General features: G+C 44.2%; 1 protein-coding gene across 1 annotated transcript in view; it reads right to left on the bottom strand.

The window, feature by feature from the left end:
• Window positions 1–17242, bottom strand: part of LOC124654334 (phosphopantothenate--cysteine ligase 2-like) — a 93490-nt gene extending 76248 nt beyond the window's left edge. Inside the window, exons 1-2 of the mRNA XM_047193348.1 lie at window positions 16932–17242; window positions 16326–16411 (exon numbers count right to left, since the gene is read on the bottom strand). Of these exons, the coding sequence (XP_047049304.1) occupies window positions 16326–16411; window positions 16932–17242 (397 nt within the window). The remainder of the gene's footprint in view (window positions 1–16325; window positions 16412–16931) is intronic.
• Between the last annotated feature and the right edge of the window lie 808 nt (window positions 17243–18050).

The following is an 18050-nucleotide window of genomic DNA, read 5'->3' as shown; positions in this document are numbered from 1 at the left end:
GACGACCATCTAGCTACTGCTATGGACCCATAGTCCAGGGGTGAACTACTCACACATCGATCCGGAGGCGATCATGGCGATGAAGAGTCCCCCGGGAGATGATTCCCCTCTCCGGCAGGGGTGCCGGAGGCGATCTCCCGAATCCCCCGAGATGGGATTGGCGGCGTCACGATGAAGGTTTTCCGTATCGTGGCTCTCGGTACGAGAGGGTTTCACGACGAAGGCTTTAAGTAGGCGGAAGGGCGGAGTCGGAGGAGTCACGGGGGCCCCACACGCTAGGGCCGCGCGGGCCCCCCTCAGGCCGCGCCGCCCTAGTGTGGCGGCGCCCCGTGGCCCCACTTCGTTTCTCCCTCGGTCTCCTGGAAGCTTCGTGGAAAAATAAGCCCCTGGGCGTTGATTTCCTCCAATTCCGAGAATATTTCCTTTGTAGGATTTCTGAAACCAAAAACAGCAGAAAACGAAGAATCGGCTCTTCGGCATCTCGTCAATAGGTTAGTGCTTGGAAAATGCATAATAATGACATATAATGTGTATAAAACATGTGAGTATCATCATAAAAGTAGCATGGAACATAAGAAATTATAGATACGTTTGAGACGTATCAAGCATCCCCAAGCTTAGTTCCTACACGCCCTCGAGTAGGTAAACGATAACAATGATAATTTCTGAAGTGACATGCTATCATAATCTTGATCAATACTATTGTAAAGCATACGAGATGAATGCAGCGATTCGAAGCAATGATGAAGACAATGAGTAAACAATTGAATCATATAGCAAAGACTTTTCATGAATAATACTTTCAAGACAAGCATCAATAAGACTTGCATAGGAGTTAACTCATAAAGCAATAAATTCTTAGTAAAAAGCTTTGAAGCAACACAAAGGAAGATATAAGTTTCAGCGGTTGCTTTCAACTTCAACATGTATATCTCATGGATAATTGTCAACACAAAGTAATATGATGAATGCAAATAAGCAAATATGTAGGAATCAATGCACACAGTTAACACAAGTGTTTGCTTCTAAGGTGGAAGGAAATAGGTAATGACTCAATAATAAAGTAGAAGAATGGCCCTTCGCAGAGGGAAGCAGGGATTAAATCATGTGCTAGAGCTTTTCAAGTTTTGAAATCATATAGAGAGCATAAAAGTAAAGTTTTGAGAGGTGTTTGTTGTTGTCAACGAATGGTAATGGGTACTCTAACTACCTTATCAACCAGACTTTCAAGAGCGGCTCCCATGAAGGACATTATTTCTACCACCATGGTAGATCATCCCTCTTCTCTTTTGTTTACACATGCATTTATTATTTATGGGTGACACTCCTCCCCACCTTCCCTTTCTCAAGCCATGGCTAACCGAATCCTCGGGTGCCTTCCTACAATCTCATACCATGGAGGAGTGTCTATATTTTTTTCTTTTCTTTTTCTTCTTGCAAAATTAAGTTGCTCAATGATTGATCAGGGCAAAGCATGTGAAGAGAATTATTAATGCAAGTTAATTAATCGGGGCTGGGAACCCCATTGCCAGCTCTTTTTGCAAAATTATTGGATAAGCGGATGAGCCACTAGTCCATTGGTGAAAGTCTGTCCGAAGTAAATGACAAGATCGAAAGATAAAACACCATATACTTCCTCATGAGCTATAAAACATTGACACAAATAAGAGGTAATAACTTTTGAATTGTTTAAAGGTAGCACATGAAGTATTTACTTGGAATGGCAGAAAAATACCATGCGGTAGGTAGGTATGGTGGACACAAATGGCATAGGTGTTGGCTCAAGGGTTTGGATGCACGAGAAGTATTCCCTCTCAGTACAAAGCTTTGGCTAGCAAGGTTATTTGAAGCAAACACAAGTATGAACCGATGACAACAAAACTTACATAAGAACATATTGCAAGCATTATAAGACTCTACACCGTCTTCCTTGTTGTTCAAACACCTTAACCAGAAAATATCTAGACCTTAGAGAGACCAATCATGCAAACCAAATTTCAACAAGCTCTATGTAGTTCTTCATTAATAGGTGCAAAGTACATGATGCAAGAGCTTAAACATGATCTATGTGAGCACAACAATTGCCAAGTATCAAATTATTCAAGACAATATACCAATTACCACATGCGGCATTTTCCGTTTCCAACCATATATCAATGAACGAAGTAGTTCAACCTTCGCAATGAATATTAAGAATAAAGCTAAGAACACATGTGTTCATACGAAACAGCAGAGCGTGTCTCTCCCCCAAACAAAGAATGCTAGGATCCGATTTTATTCAAACAGAAACAAAAATAAAAGCAAACAGACGCTCCAAGTAAAGCACATAAGATGTGACTGAATAAAAATATAGTTTCATTAGAGGAACCTGATAAGTTGTCGATGAAGAAGGGGATGCCTTGGGCGTCCCCAAGCTTAGATGCTTGAGTCTTCTTGAAATATGCAGGGATGAACCACGGGGGCATCCCCAAGCTTAGACTTTTCACTCTTCTTGATCATATTGTATCATCCTCCTCTCTTGAGCCTTGAAAACTTCCTCCACACCAAACTCGAAATAAACTCATTAGTGGGTTAGTGCATAATCAAAAATTCACATATTCAGAGGTGACATAATCATTCTTAACACTTCTGGACATTGCACAAAGCTACTGAAAGTTAATGGAATAAAGAAATCCATCAAACATAGCAAAACAGGCAATGCGAAATAAAAGGCAGAATCTGTCAAAACAGTAACAGTCCGTAAAGACGAATTTTACAGAGGCACTTAACTTGCTCGGATGAAAATTCTCAAATTGAATGAAAGTTGCGTACATATCCGAGGATCACGCACGTACATTTGCAGATTTTTCTAAGTTACCTACAGAGAACCCCTGCCCAAATTCGTGACAAGAAGAAATCATGTTTCGCGCAGTAATCCAAATCTAGTATTGACTTTACTATCAAAGACTTTACTTGGCACAAAAATGCAATAAAATAAAGATAAGGAGAGGTTGCTACAGTAGTAACAACTTCCAAGACTCAAATATAAAACAAAAGTGCTGTAGTAAAATCATGGGTTGTCTCCCATAAGCGCTTTTCTTTAACGCCTTTCAGCTAGGCGCAGAAAGTGTGAATCAAGTATTATCAAGAGATGAAGCATTATCAGAGGAGTTTGGAGTTTTCTCAACTATGCATGGTATCTTATCTATGTAAGTTTCAGAGGCTCCTTTTTCATTACTCTTAGGCTTGCTATTCTCATCAAACAAATTTTCAGGAACAAGCCAACCATAGTTATTTTCTAGAGCTTCATGCATTCCTAGGAGCTTGCAAGGTATTGATGTTTTAATCTCCCCTCCATCATTAACATTATTAGTGTACTTTATTCTATCAATGTCCATCTTTTCAAGGGTATTAGCAAAGTTGGTGTAAGAACCAAGCATTTTGTCTTTAGTAAAGACTTTTCTAGCCTCTCTTGCTACACCACCAAATTCTTTAAGAAGGGTTTCTAAGACAAAATCTTTCTTTTCTCCTTCCTCCATATCAGAGAGTGTAAGAAATATATGCTGAATTATAGGATTGAGATTAACAAATTTAGTTTCCAACATGTGTACTAAAGAAGCAGCAGCAATTTTATAAGTAGGAGCAAGTTCTACCAAATGTCTATCTTCAAAATCTTCACTCGTACTAACATGAGTGAAAAAATCTTCTATATTATCTCTTCCAATTATAGACCCTCGTCCTACCGGTATGTCTTTTAGAGTGTACTTAGGAGGAAACATGATGAAATAAGCAAAAGGTAAATAAAGTAAATGCAAGTAACTAATTTTTTTGTGTTTTTAATATAGAGAACGCAAACAAGATAGTAAATAAAGTAAAACTAGCAACTATTTTTTTTTGTGTTTTTGATATAAGAGCAAACAAAGCAGTAAAATAAAGTAAAGTAAGGCAAAAAAAAGTAAAGAGATTGGATGTGAGAGACTCCACTTGCAGCGTGTCTTGATCTCCCCGACAACGGCGCCAGTAAAAGTGCTTGATGTCTACGTGTGCTACTCTTGTGATGTTATTAAAGTAGTCTATTCCTCCTTCACGGTGTAATGGTGATAGTGTGTGCATCGTGTAGTTCTTGGCGTAGGTTATGATCATAATCTCTTGTAGGTTATGGAGTTAATTATTACTATGATAGTATTGATGTGATCTATTCCCCCTTCATAGTGTAAAGGTGACAAGTGTGTATGCTATGTTAGTACTCGGTTTAGATTGCAAAGATCTATTATGCTCTAAAGGTTACTTAAACATGAATACCGAATGTTGTGGAGCTTGTTAACTCCGGCATTGAGGTGCTCTTGTAGCCCTACACAACGAATGGTGTTCATTATCAAACAAGAGTATATGTAGCACAAAGGAAGAGAACTTATTTATTATGTGATCAATGTTGAGAGTGTCCACTAGTGAAAGTAGGATCCCTAGGCCTTGTTTCCAATACCGCAAACACCGCTTATTTATCGTTCTGTTGCATGTTTACTCGCTGCCATATTTTATTCAGATTGCTATTACCACTCATATACATCCATACTACTTGTATTTCACTATCTCTTCGCCGAACTAGTGCACCTATACACCTGACAAGTGTATTAGGTGTGTTGGGGATACAAGAGACTTCTTGTATCGTGATTGCGGTGGTTGCTTGAGAGGGATATCTTTGACCTCTTCCTCACTGAGTTCGATAAACCTTGGGTGATCCACTTGAGGGAAACTTGCTGCTGTTCTACAAACCTCTGCTCTTGGAGGCCCAACACTGTCTACAAGAATAGAAGCACACGTAGACATCAGCGACGTCCATCTTCTTCTTGTGGTTGTACTTCTTCTTCTACTCAAGGTTTGTCCCAATGGTATAGTTTACCAAATAATATAAACTTGGAGTGGGCTTGGTGGTGGGGTTCGGGACTACCTTCTAGTGGTCGTACGCAGAAGTGATGTGAATGCCGTAGTGAATTAGCTTTTTCACATCATTACCGATAGCGACGCCGCAGAATCTGATGTTCCCGTCCTAGAAAATATCCTTGAGCACTTGTGGCACTCTATCGGCATGAATAATTTAGAACACCAACGTCTCGGACGCCACCGAGAGTTAAAGTACGGCGGCGTGCTGATTAGGCACGCGAGGGTCGGTGAACTCGCAGTCCAACCCGACGCACTTAGTCGTTGCGGCGTCGAGAAAGTCCCTCTTCACGCCCCGGATCCACTTCTCCACCATTCTTGCACGGAGCGTGACAGTGACCTTCAACGCCATCCCTTCGGCTTTGAGGTGGTACACCCGTGTTCAAAGAGCCGGGTCGCGCACAAGGTGCTCCATTGTCACATCCCAAAATTTTCAAATTTTGGAATGTGAAATAATAATAATAAATTCAGCTTCTTTGTTTATCATGGTTAAAATTTCACAAGGAATTAAAAAATTTGTGTTTATTAAAAAATTATTTATAAAAATAGAGTTTTCATAAACCTTGGTTTCCAAAAGTTTTGCCAACAATACTCTATTTTGTTTGAAGGGTTTTGAAACTTATATTCTGAGAAAACCTTAAACCCTAAAAAGGGGAGTGGTGTTTTGGAACATGGGTGCGTATGCTCCCTATATTTTGAAATGCATCTTATGTATATTTTAAATTTCAAAAAATTAAAACAAAAAATTTGTACGTACATCTTCACGTGCTACGCGCTCAGAAAGTCGTTTCATAAAAAATCGACTTATCATGTGACGTGTGTAAAAAAGATAAAATTCAGTGCTAAAAATAATGCTTTTCACAAGATAAAATTTCTCCTTTTTACATAGACCACAAAAAATATTGGTTTTTCGTGAAACTTAGCGAATGCACTTACATTATGGAGATGTACATGTAGAATTTTTTATCCAAATTTTTTGACATTTCGAAATATGTTTTTTTTGGTAGAGGGAGCATACGCACCCGGGAGCCGAATTGAATTTCCGCCTAAAAAGGCACTATAGCCACATAGACATGTATGTTAAATTTTGATTTTATAAAGTTTATATTTTTGTTCAAAATTTGATCTCATATTAAAGTATTTTTCATAACTAACCCAACGGTACCTCATTTGCATTTTTCTGATTATTTTTTTGATACACCAAAAGGCTCTGAAAAAAAACACAAATTAAAAAAAAAGGCCGACCCAACTGGGCCAACTCAGCCCAACAAGGGCGACTGAACCCACCTCTTCGTCTTGCTCATCCCCTCGTTGACCTCCAGGAACGTACGTACGTTCATGGCAGCCTCCCTCTCCCTTTCAATTTCCCATCAATTATAGTGGCCGTTTGTCTTCGAGTTAAACACGAAAGTTATTCCATATTCAGTGCAAAATCCGTTCAGGGAATTTATTCTCTTCAAAACTATCTTAATCTCTCAAACCAACGCGGTGAACCGAATGCCACCAGTCGGCATAGCACTCCCGATCTCCCTCCTCAGCCCATACTAAATCAAACCGAGGAGAGCACCTTGTGTCTCTTGTTCTTCTCCACCACTTTCATTCACAAAGTTTCTCCAGATAAGCCATGTACAGACCACACTGACCATGCCATCTACAGCCTCAAATTCGAGTTCATCGCTAGATCTTGTCGTCTAGAGTGATCACCATGAAACTTCCTTGCACCAGAAGATGTTTCTCGTCAAGGCCTACCTCCAGAACATAGTCGTTTATCACCTAGTTGATGTTGGCCGCGACATCATCGGAGTTCATCGGACTGGTTTGTCGTGTACGTCAACCTGTAGGCCAATTCCATTATTTTCGTGAACTCCTCTTACCGTCGCCCACCTCCAGGACATCTTGGTGCAGTCTCTGGTCGATGTTTGACACGCAGCCGTCGTTCCCTCCGCTCGCGGCCCCATGCGTTTTCAGCTACCAAAACAGCCTTTGTCCGTCACAGATGCTCGTCGATTTCCGTCGACACCAAAAGGTTGCGCTGCCCCTTTTTGGTCTCTGTATACTCCTTTTGAACCTGCACATCGTCTGAGCCTGTTGGTTCATTTTTATTTCGCAGCCAAACATCCATCTCATCGTCGAGACGACGACGGCGAGTCACGGACGCGGACTGCCGCTCCATTCTCTCTACGCCGTCAATCAATCAAGGACGACGTCCAAAGTCCAGACCTTTGAGATTGCCGTGCTCGACTGCATGACCACAAGGACCACGCCTGACCCGCCGCCAGGATCTTTTTCTCCGTTAGTGTGCAGCAGCGGTACGCTACAGCATATTTTCTACGGGTTAAAATAGATCATTTCAAAGTTACGAATAACTGAACCAGTACCATGCGGTATCATGTCCTGCCATGTATCCCATTCTTTCTCCTTCATTTTTCCCCCACGCGCATGGTCTGTGGCCGATCGATGGGTTAATCTGTGCTAGCTCATAGATCATGCCTAACTTTTAAATTTCATAGTAGTAGATCTAGAGCTCTATTTTAGATGATTAATTTTGCGTTAAGGTTGTAATTATATTGTCTATAACTTTCGTGTAGAAAGTTTTTCCATCTAAGCAACTTGTTCGAATAACTTTTCGGACGTCATCCGCAAAGTGTTTAATCTTGAAAAAATTATATAAAAGTAAATACTCGTCCAAACGTATAAAATAAGATCCTAGATTCATAAAAATGAGTAGAACACGATTCAGAAGTAAAATTTGATTTTCGAACTATTTCAAAATATTCTAATTTTGAGCATTTTCATCATAGGTTTAATCTATAAATATTTTGAACATAATTCCTTTTGCCAAAATGATCCTTATAACCATACCCATCTACCAAAATTATTTCTACATGATCTTCATGTTCCAAGATCATACCTATCCTAATTTTCCATGCTTTTGTAGCCTATCAATTTCCTTCTCATATATCCAGTTGGTCCATTCCTAAGTATTTGACTCTAGCCATTCAATCTATCAAATTCATATCTTTGCAAGCCATACCTCATGCCATACATTCATTTTCCATCTGACCATAAAACAAATGGATGTTAAAAATATGATAAATAACAACTCATTGTTTGCTTTGCTTGTTTAGGTTGTTTTGGTGTGTATGTTTATTGTGTACTTTTCTATCGTATAGATTGTACGGAGTGCAACGCTTGAGATTGTGAGAAGTGAATGATCATCGACTACCAAAAAGGCAAGTGTCACTCATGTCCTAATGTTTTCTATGCATGTAGTTTTTACTTAGTAGATATTGCATGTGTAGGATGTTTTCAAAGTATATGCTATGCTATGCTAATCCTATAGTCTTAGGATTCCTCTAGTTTCCCTTAAGTTGCCATCGTAGGTTGTTTTGCTTAGCCATGCTATTAGATACGTGGTTGAGATATCATGATGAGATGAGATGAAGAAATATGTTTTTGTTATAAATGAAAACAACTTGATAAATGAAACACCTGGGCGGATTGGTATGAGTGGAGCGTCTGCACGGTGAAAATTGGTGGGGTCCGCCGCCCGAGAACAAAAGAGATTCGACATGTTTCATGTTTAGTAGCTTCTTGTACAGCCGCATGTCATATGGGCTCTGTCTTGACTAAGTAGGTTGTAGGGTCCTGTCCCGACGTGACCAGCAGATGTAGATGTGTAGGTTGGTACGGGTCCGTCCAGAGGGCTCAGGGCCTTATTTCCGAAAACAGTCTCGTCTTAGTCTTCTCCCAACCATTTGAGCAAAATGAGCATCATGGTGAAAAAGGGGCTGGCTAAGTCGTGCGGGTAAAGTGTACAAACCTCTGCAGAGTGTAAAAACTAAGTACTTAGCCGTGTCCCCGGTTACGGACAACTTTGAGCAACTAGACCTGGAGCTGTTGGAAGATCTCTCTCATCCCAATTTCATAATAAAACTTGATGGGTAAACTTGGGTAGTAATGTATGAAGCTGGATCGTCTGGTGTCTATCCCTGGTGTGATGAGAACTTGGGTTCATGCTCTTATACAACTAGATGATACCCCGCACGTTGTTGCGGAACATTCAAAGGATTTTCCAGGATACCAGATGGTTCTAATTAAGAAATTTCAGTGTATTGGTTAGAAACTTAATGGCATCAATTTCAATGGGGTAATGATCCCCATTTGTATTTTGCATAACAATAAAAGTTAATAGTGTCAAATATGCATTAAAGTGTTGTGAGGTAAAAATATCATGTCTTGCATATATACCGAGCACACAAAATAAAAATTTGTCAACCATGGTAAATATTTAGCCATTACTTGGTTAAGAGATAAAAAAATGTAGTTCCTATATACAATTTAAGTAACCTGAAAATACATGTTAACAAAGAAAGTATGGACATCGGAGACAAATATCGACTATTCTGAATAGCAACCGTGTAATAAGGTGAACCTTATTATGCTTACAAATATTACTTGTGAAATGTAGTATGTATCAAACATGGCCAATATTATTGCTAAAACATTTGATATGGTTTTAAATTTAATTACCAAAATATGAGATTCCTAACAACAGTAAAATGTCTTAAGATCTTCCTTTTATATTCATGAATGCCAGAAGATCGGAGGTCACCATGACCATTCATAGTTCGCTTGAAAACAAATAGAATAATTTATTCACGGCAGGCTTTCATAAGTATTGGATGTATTTGGTGCTACCTGGTTCCATACTTCCATTCTCCATCGAATTGCCTGAACTGGTAATGGTCTGCCAAGAACCAAGTGAAAGCAATACATATTTCAAAATGTCGTATTGTAAGTGAGATCTTTCCAAGGAAGATTAGCACACCGAAACATCTCTTTGCTTAAATGCAGCCTACCAAACGACCAACCAAACATATAGTCGATTAAAAAGAAACTTCTGAGTTAGGGAAGAACCTCAAGGATTAGTTTTAGCCCGTATGCAACAATTAACTTCATTATAAATGTTATACACTTAGAATGTAGCATGCCTTACCTTTGGCAGTCTAATTTAAACAACAAATAATTTTGTAAAAAAAGTTTGCTCAAAGTTTGAACTTTTCACATGAAGACTCTGGTTCATAGAATCATATGCGGTATATCAATGCACAAATGTTGAAAAGCAAGATATAATACAATATGCCAAATATTGAATTACATCTATGGTCTGCCTGCAGAATGTTTAAAATGTCAAGCAACTCGTTGAAGTAAATATGAATAGAGTGTTAGATTTATCAAAAAATCATGTCTAGTTTAAGAGTTACCTTGGCCTGCATAGATAAAATAACTGAAAAGCCGTTCATGTACTTGTACATACAGCTGTGCTGAAATGCGATGAGCAGCAGTCGAGACTCACTGGAAATGATAGTATCCAAAATAGATCAACCAAGATTTTCTTACCAATCTCACAGCCCAACAGGTAGTCCAAGAAGAAATTAAGCGGCTGACGTAAGGGGCATTCTGTCCCACAATTGGTAGGCAACTAAATACCAGATTCTGCACCACCATCAACCTGGAAGATGAGGCATGAATCTCGCGTTAGTGCACATGGGATGCAGGGACGAATCCACCATGGTACCATGTAAACTGTTGTACACCATCGCATCACAACCAGATCCATAGGATGAAATAGAAATGAAATGAACAGGGTGGTCGGCCGTGGCATTAGAGAGAAAGAGAGCCTATCCTTGTCCTTGTAGTGCTGCTACGAGCAGTTTGGCTCAGCTCTAACGGAAGCGCCTACTCTGTACGGAAAGAGCCCTGGCATGCCAACAAAGATGGCGGAGGTAGCATCGGTTGCAGAAATGTCTTAGAGCATGTCTAACAGGTCCCGTATTTTTCGCCCCGTATAACACGAGTAAAGGGCCCTGTATCCGGTTTTCGCCGGTCAAAAACTCGGACAAGCTAGCAGAGCCCGTATCCCCACCCCGTAAAACAGAATATTCTGTTTTACGGGGTGGGGATACGGGCTCTGCTAGCTCGTCCGAGTTTCCGGCCCCTCAAAACAGGGTGTTTTGACAATTTGGATATTAAAACCAACACAACATTCGCATAAAATAAATGTTTTACATCACACAATAATCATCATAATTATTACAATAAATGTTCTAATGGAAGAATTAAACAAATAACAATTGTTTCACACATACAAGAATAGGAAATGAATGTTTCACACATACAACAATGGGAAATGAATGTAAAAACTCATTGGCCATGCAACTGCCAATGGTGATCAATCAGATCTTGGGTGAGCTGGTGATGAGTCTCGGCATTTTCAATGACTCGATGAGCTGCAAGAAAAGCTTCAATCCGATCAGTGGTTCCTCTCGGGCTGCACTCGGGTGCCAACATTGTCATAGAAACATGGCAAGTTCAAACCTCTTTCATCTTCAATGATCATGTTGTGAAGAATGACACAACATGTCATGACATCAACAAGAGTTTCCTTGTCCCAAAACCTAGCAGGACCCCGGACAATTGCAAACCTTGCTTGCAAGACACTAAAAGCTCTCTCAATATCTTTGCGGCATGCCTCTTGATTTTTGGTGAAGCAAGCTTCCTTTCTTGTCAAAGCCCTGTCCTTTTTCTCTTTTATGGACTTGACAAGGGTTGCATAGTTAGGGTAAATACCATCTGTGAGATAGTATCCCATGGTGTACTCATTGTTCATAACTTTGTAGTTACAAGGTGGAGCTTCACCCTTAACTAGTCTTGCAAACAAAGGGGATCTATTCAAGATGTTGATGTCGTTGAGTGTCCCCGGCAATCCAAAAAAAGCATGCCAAATCCATAAGTCTTGAGAGGCCACAGCTTCAAGAACAATGGTAGCATCACGGCTTTTGCCACAATACATTCCATGCCATGTTTTTGGACAATTTTTCCATGTCCAATGCATGCAATCCAAACTACCAAGCATCCCCGGCCACCCCCTCTTTTCATTGATCTCCATGAGCCTTTTTGTATCATCCTCATTTGGAGCTCGGAGATACTTCTCTCCATACAACTTGATCACCATCTTGGCAAACATACGCACGCAATCCGTGGTTGTTTGCACACCAATGCGAAGGTACTCGTCGGTATAATCTGCTGGTATACTCGTATGCAATAACCCTCATGGCGGCAGAATTTTTTTGATATGGGCTAAATCCCATGACTTGGGCAGCATTTCTTCTTTGCTTGAAATAATCGCAATTTGCCTCGCAATCTTTGACGATTCTCTCGAACAAAGACCTACGCATTCGGTAACGTCTACGGAAGAGGCGGGGAGGATAGGTCGGTACCTCAGCGAAATAATCTTGCATCAGCTGTTCGTGGCCGAGCGCGCGGTTCCGCGGAATGCACATACGCCCCATCACGGATCCTTTCCGCTGATCCAGCAGCTTCATGCGGTCGTCCGTTTGCTTCAAGCCGAACAGCAGCACCATCATCTCCGTCTCGTCGTCGTTGAGCAACTCGTCGATGTCGGAATCATCGGAATCCGACGACGACCAATCGGTCGACGTCGCCTCCAAATCCGCCATGTGCACATCCTCCGAAGCCATCTACCACGGGGTACCATACATCAGCCCGAAATCCGACCAATTTACCGGCGGCAACGAAGAAGAACGCGGCGGAATACTCACCGGCGACAAACGGCGGAGAAGACCACGGCTGGACGGCTGCGGCGCGGGCGGAGGGACGCGGAACTTCGGCGGGGGTGCGGCGGAGGTGCGGCGGGCGTCGACGCAGGTCGGCGCGGGTCGGCGGACGGCGGAGGGGCGCGGATCTGATGGATCCCGGCGGCGGCGCGCGGGTGGCTGCGGCGGCGCGCGGGGGGAAATGGATGGGGACAACTGAAATGTCCGCGCGCGCTTTCGGAATTGAGATAGTGGTTTCGCCCACTATCCCCGCTCCCACCCCGCACAAGTAGAGGGCGACGACCCGCCCCGTAGTCCAAAACAGCAAAAAACGATGCGGGGGGCGTTTTTACGGGGCGTGCTAGACGGCCGGGTAGACGCGAAACCCTCAAATCGGCGGTTATTATACGGGTTTGCCCCTTTTACGGGGTCTGTTAGACCTGCTCTTAGCACGGGAGGCTGCGAGGGACTGGGAGAGGACATGGGTATTTGTACACCTGAAAATGAAGCATGGTGGAGGATGGAATTCAAGGAGCCAAAGATGGTGGAAGGGAAGGGGAGGAGACAGCCCTTAAACTTCCGAGCGTTAATGTGTCATCTGAATGCGAAGGTGAGGGGAGCTTAAAAGGAACGGAACATGCCAGACTTCCAAGCGTTGATGGCCTGAATGGCAGCATAGTGGGGTGACGTTACCTGGTATTTAACGGGACAGAGGAATGCAACAAAATTTATTTTTCTGTGGTGAGGTGGATGACATGGTGGATGATGTTGGAGTATTGCATGACATGGTAAGTTATGATTGGTCAGAGATGCTTGATGAGATGGATAGGCTGCATGTGAAGAGAAATGGGATCATCTATTAAGAATAGAAAGATTTGAAATGTTTGAAGCTGGATCGGCCGTATCCTTCCCTGGTGAGCCAGTGTGATGAGAACGTGGGTTCATGATCTTAGACATTTATATTTTCAAAGACAAATGATGTTTACAAAAGATAGGGAAAATGCTCGCTTTTCTGCAAAGAGCCTAAACTCCACCAGCCAAATATACATGTAGGTATTAGGCGCCATTTGTGTCCACTAAATAGTGACATCTTGCCAATACATTCAAAGTATTGACCAAATGTTTTTGGCTGTAACTTTACCTGTTGCAGATATTTGATAGACGAGTGAGTTATGATGATTAGGGTTGCGGGTCTATCCTCAACATGCTCGCCTGTGGCACATGAAGATGAAGGACTCCATGCTATATGTTTGTTCGCTGTAAATCTCTGGTGTAATGCTAGCCTTGTGCTATGCAATTTGTAAGTCATTGTGTAATTGGATCATGCGATGTAATAAAGACCTTTGTTTCATGATATTACATCTTAAATTGTGTGTGCTAGCAATTGATCCAGGGACTAGCACAATAAAGCACAGGGATCGGCACCCTACCGGGTGAGGTCACTACATCCATCGACCAAGAGGGAAGAGCGCTAGCTTTTTGCAATGGTGGATGAGGAGAGGAGGCCGGATGGAGAAAGTGTGTGTGTGTGTGTGGCAATGGTGAAGAATGGTGGAGCTTATAAAGCAATTGGAAGAGGAAGATGAATAGTGGCCGGCCGCCGGAGCGCCGGCGGCTCGGATTCCACGCCGTCGACGCTCGATTTCGACACGGCCAATAATGGCGACACGCGATCGGTCTCCGCGGAAAACGTACCATTTGACTTTAGGTCCCGGTTGGGAATACGCGCCGAGATTAAAGGGGGTGTCGTAGGCGGCGCGTGGTGCAAAACCCTTTTGTCACGGGTTGAAAGACGAGCCGGGACCTTTGGGTCTTTACGAGCCGGAACCTATGGGTGCCATACGCTATGGCGTTTACAGAGCGACGTGGCCAGGCCTTGGGTCCCGGCCCAGGACACGGCCGAAACCAAAGGTGCCTGACCAAAGGCGTATTTTCTACTAGTGAGAGGTGCTTATAGATAATTAAATATGTACACCTTGCGATAGCTGCTAATCGCTGTCTTCACCACCGTGGTATGAGATTCTGTGACTGAGATAAGTAGCTCAAATGAGCACAAAAGTTCCAAAGCAGGATACATGGTACTTAAACTACTGCAAAATATTCAAGTGAGAAGGTTTTTTTTTTTTCCAAACGATCCACCAAGGATCGAATTTTCATTATCAGGGGAGATAACGAAAATACAGCAGTGTTCATGAACAACAAAACAAAAGCGGAGGATCGCCGCCTAATGCTAGCGTTTTAGGGGGAATATAACATAACCAGCATACAGTTTTTAAAAGCTAACAGCATGGAGCACCCCTGCCTACAGCCAGAAGGGGAAGATCTTGCTCAAAAGAAACAGCTACAAGCATAACCAAGAACAGTCAAGCAGCGGCGTCATCATTTGCATCTTCTCCAGTTCTATTGTCCTCCAAATGCAGAAGATCGCCACGACCATTGTTTCCAGAAGATCTTACTCCAGCCACCTCAGCCAGGTGCAAGAGCCCGTCTGCACCAGCACGAAGATCTGAAGCATCCTGTTCTCCATGTAAACCTGCCCAATATTTCATAAACACAGCAGCGTAGCTGGTTAGATCAAAGGGAGAACTAATCATCTTTTGCTCAAAGCAAGCTTTGTTTCTAGTTTTTCCAAATAGCCCAGCAAATAGCTGCTAAACCAGCTATCTGGGTATTACGGCCGACTGAAGCGAATTGGGGAAACCACCAAAAGAATTGTGAGAAACTCCCAGGCCGAGTGGGAGATTTAACAGCAGTAGCTACTGCACTCCAGACAAATTTGGCTGCAGAACAGCCAAAAAAGAGATGTGAGATGGTTTCTTGCTCACTGCAAAACTGGCAATTGGGATTCCCAGACCAATTGCGTTTGAGAAGGTTGTCCTTAGTGGCTATTGCATTATGCCAAATTAACCAGAGCCAAATTTTGATTTTGAGAGGGATTTTGCTCTTCCACAGATGTTTAAAGGATCTGTCTCTACCATTCCCACATATCTGTTTGTACACAGATTTCACAGTAAAGCAGCCATTTTTTGACCATTTCCACCTAGGATAATCATTTTCCTGAGTCAAATTTGTTTGATTCATCAGCTGAAGCAATCCAGCCTCCTGAATGATGAGATCAGGAGTCAACCATCTTCTATAAGAGAATCTCCATCCCATAGCAGCAGCTCCAGCCACAATAATATTCTGTTCATTACAGATATCAAACAACACAAGGAACATATCCTTGAGAGGCCTTGTGCTGCACCAAGAATCTCCCCAAAAGCTGGTTAGCAATCCATTCCCAACATTCATTCTTCTGCCACAGAGATAAAGCTCCCTGACTTTCAACATATCAGACCAAAGTGGAGAATCTCCAGGCCTGCTTTTTGCAAAATAAATGCCTTTTCCTCTTAAATATTTCAATTTCATAAAATCCTGCCAAGGCCCTGTGTCGTGCTCCAGCTTCCACCACCATTTACACATCAAACTAATGTTAAATTTAGCCAAATCCTTAACACCCAAACCACCTTTTTGTTTTGGTTTACAAATCCATCTCCATTTCACAAAGTGATATTTTCTTTTATCAGCACTACCAGCCCAAAAGAAGGATCTAATAGGCTTATCAATCTGCTCAATATTTGTTTTGTGCAAAAGCCTCAGGGACATCTGATACACTGCAAGTGAGAAGGTTTGAACACTGAAAAAAGGAAACAACATAAAACAGTGTGGATTTACGACAATAGTGAGAAGCACAGATGGATCTGATACAGATTGTATGGCATAAATAACTCAGGATTGCAATTACTAGATCTTGGATCTCTGATTCTTCACCTAACTCAAAGAGATCAAGAAACGAATCCTCTGGGAGAAATCTACAGTAAGACTGTTTGCTCCCACTGCAAAGAGGAGCAGAACTGAATCAGGAGCTGCTAGCAACTAGCTAAGCCAGAAACATCTTCATACTAACGGAGTTTGCAAATGAAGTAGATTACCATACAGAACAAAGTGCATTTTTTTCTTTCGATAAAGACAACAAAGTGCATACACTGCAAAGAACCGCATTTTCGAAAAAACTGCAAAGAACCGAACTAGTGTTACTCTGGACTTTTCCATACGCACTAGTAGGAAAACGCTTATAGGTGGAGCTTAGTTCTGTGACGCACCTCTAAAAATGCGCCACAGAATGTTATTTTGTGGCGCACCATGCTAGGTGCGCCACAGAAATAGCTTAATTATGCCAACAACAGAGACGAGACTCCCCTCGCGTCGCCCTCCTCTGGCGGCCGGGGGGAAAACCTTGCCACCGCCGCGTTAGGCCCCCAGCTCCTCCCTCCCTTGCCTCGCCGCCGCCGGAGGGGGGCCGGCGAAGCCGCGCGCTCCCCGAGGAAGGTGGCGGCGGGGCGCTTCTTCCCCTACCGCGTCCCTGGCGAGGAGGAGCTCGCTCGGGCGCGGCTCAGGGCAGCGGGCGCGGCGGCGTGCGGTGGGCTCGGCGGTGTGCTGCGGGTGTGGCTGCTTGAGGCGGGCGCGGCGGCTCTTCCAGCCGCCGGCGGCGCGTGGGACTCCAGCGGTCGAGGGCGGCCGGGCCAGATCTGGGCCGGGCGGGCCGGCTCGGGGTGCGGATGGCCATGGCAGCGCGGTGGCTGGCCGGCGCGGGGCCCCTGCGGTGTGGCGTCGGCAGGCCGAGATGGTGGCGCAGGCGGTGGTCCGCGGCGCGGCGGCCGGCGCATGGGCGGGCCCCGATCTGGGCCTGCTAGGGCCGTGCGGGCCACGGGCGTGTGGTGGCGGCGTGGTGCTGGCCTAGCCCTGGGCCAGGAGGGCTTCGCGGCGACGGCCTTGGGTTGGCCACGATGTTGCTGCAAGAGGGCTGCTTTGGCGGCGAGATTGCTGCGGGACGTCCGCGGCGGGTCTGCTTGGTGGCGCTCGATGGTGGTGTGCCTAGAGGAGGAGCTGGGTGAGGAGCGCGTCGGGACAGCAGCCCCGGATTCCTCGGCGGTGCGGCGGCTGCGGTGGCCGCGTGGGCGGCGCGGCGGCCGGATCTTGGAGCTCTTGTCTGCGGGCTTCGGCGTTCGTCTTCGAGCTCCGCGTTGGCGTTGGTCGGCGTCCCCTCTATGTGGCGTTCCGGCGGTGCCCACGGTGCTCTTCGACGGTGCTCCGTTGGCTACAGGCGCGTTGCCCCGGGGGTCGCGATATGGCGGATGCAGTGATGGTCTGTGCCGGTCCTTGTTGGGCGGGTGCGAGTTTTTGAGACTCTTGCTGGGCGAAAGCTTTGTCTTGGAGGCCAGCCAGGACCGACGACGGTGACGCCCGTGGGCGCCGCATCCTTCTTGAAGGCGTCGTCGAAGTGGGTGTCTCATGATCTCCGCCCGGGCTCTCCGGGGGAAACCCTAGATTCCTCGCGGGATCGGGCGTGGGCGGTGCTCTTGTGTCGCTTTGCCTCTTGGGGCCTCGCTTTGGACGTCCACCGGACAGAGGGGCTTGTGCAGTGTTTTGGTGGTTCGGCGGAGGCGGGTTCGTCTTCGGCCAGGCGGGGCGCGG

This window comes from Lolium rigidum, chromosome 1 (assembly GCF_022539505.1).
Source record: "Lolium rigidum isolate FL_2022 chromosome 1, APGP_CSIRO_Lrig_0.1, whole genome shotgun sequence".
In the NCBI taxonomy this organism is placed as follows: Eukaryota; Viridiplantae; Streptophyta; class Magnoliopsida; order Poales; family Poaceae; genus Lolium; species Lolium rigidum.
The sequence above is the reverse complement of the archived record's forward strand: the minus strand, read 5'-3'. Positions and strand labels throughout refer to the sequence as shown.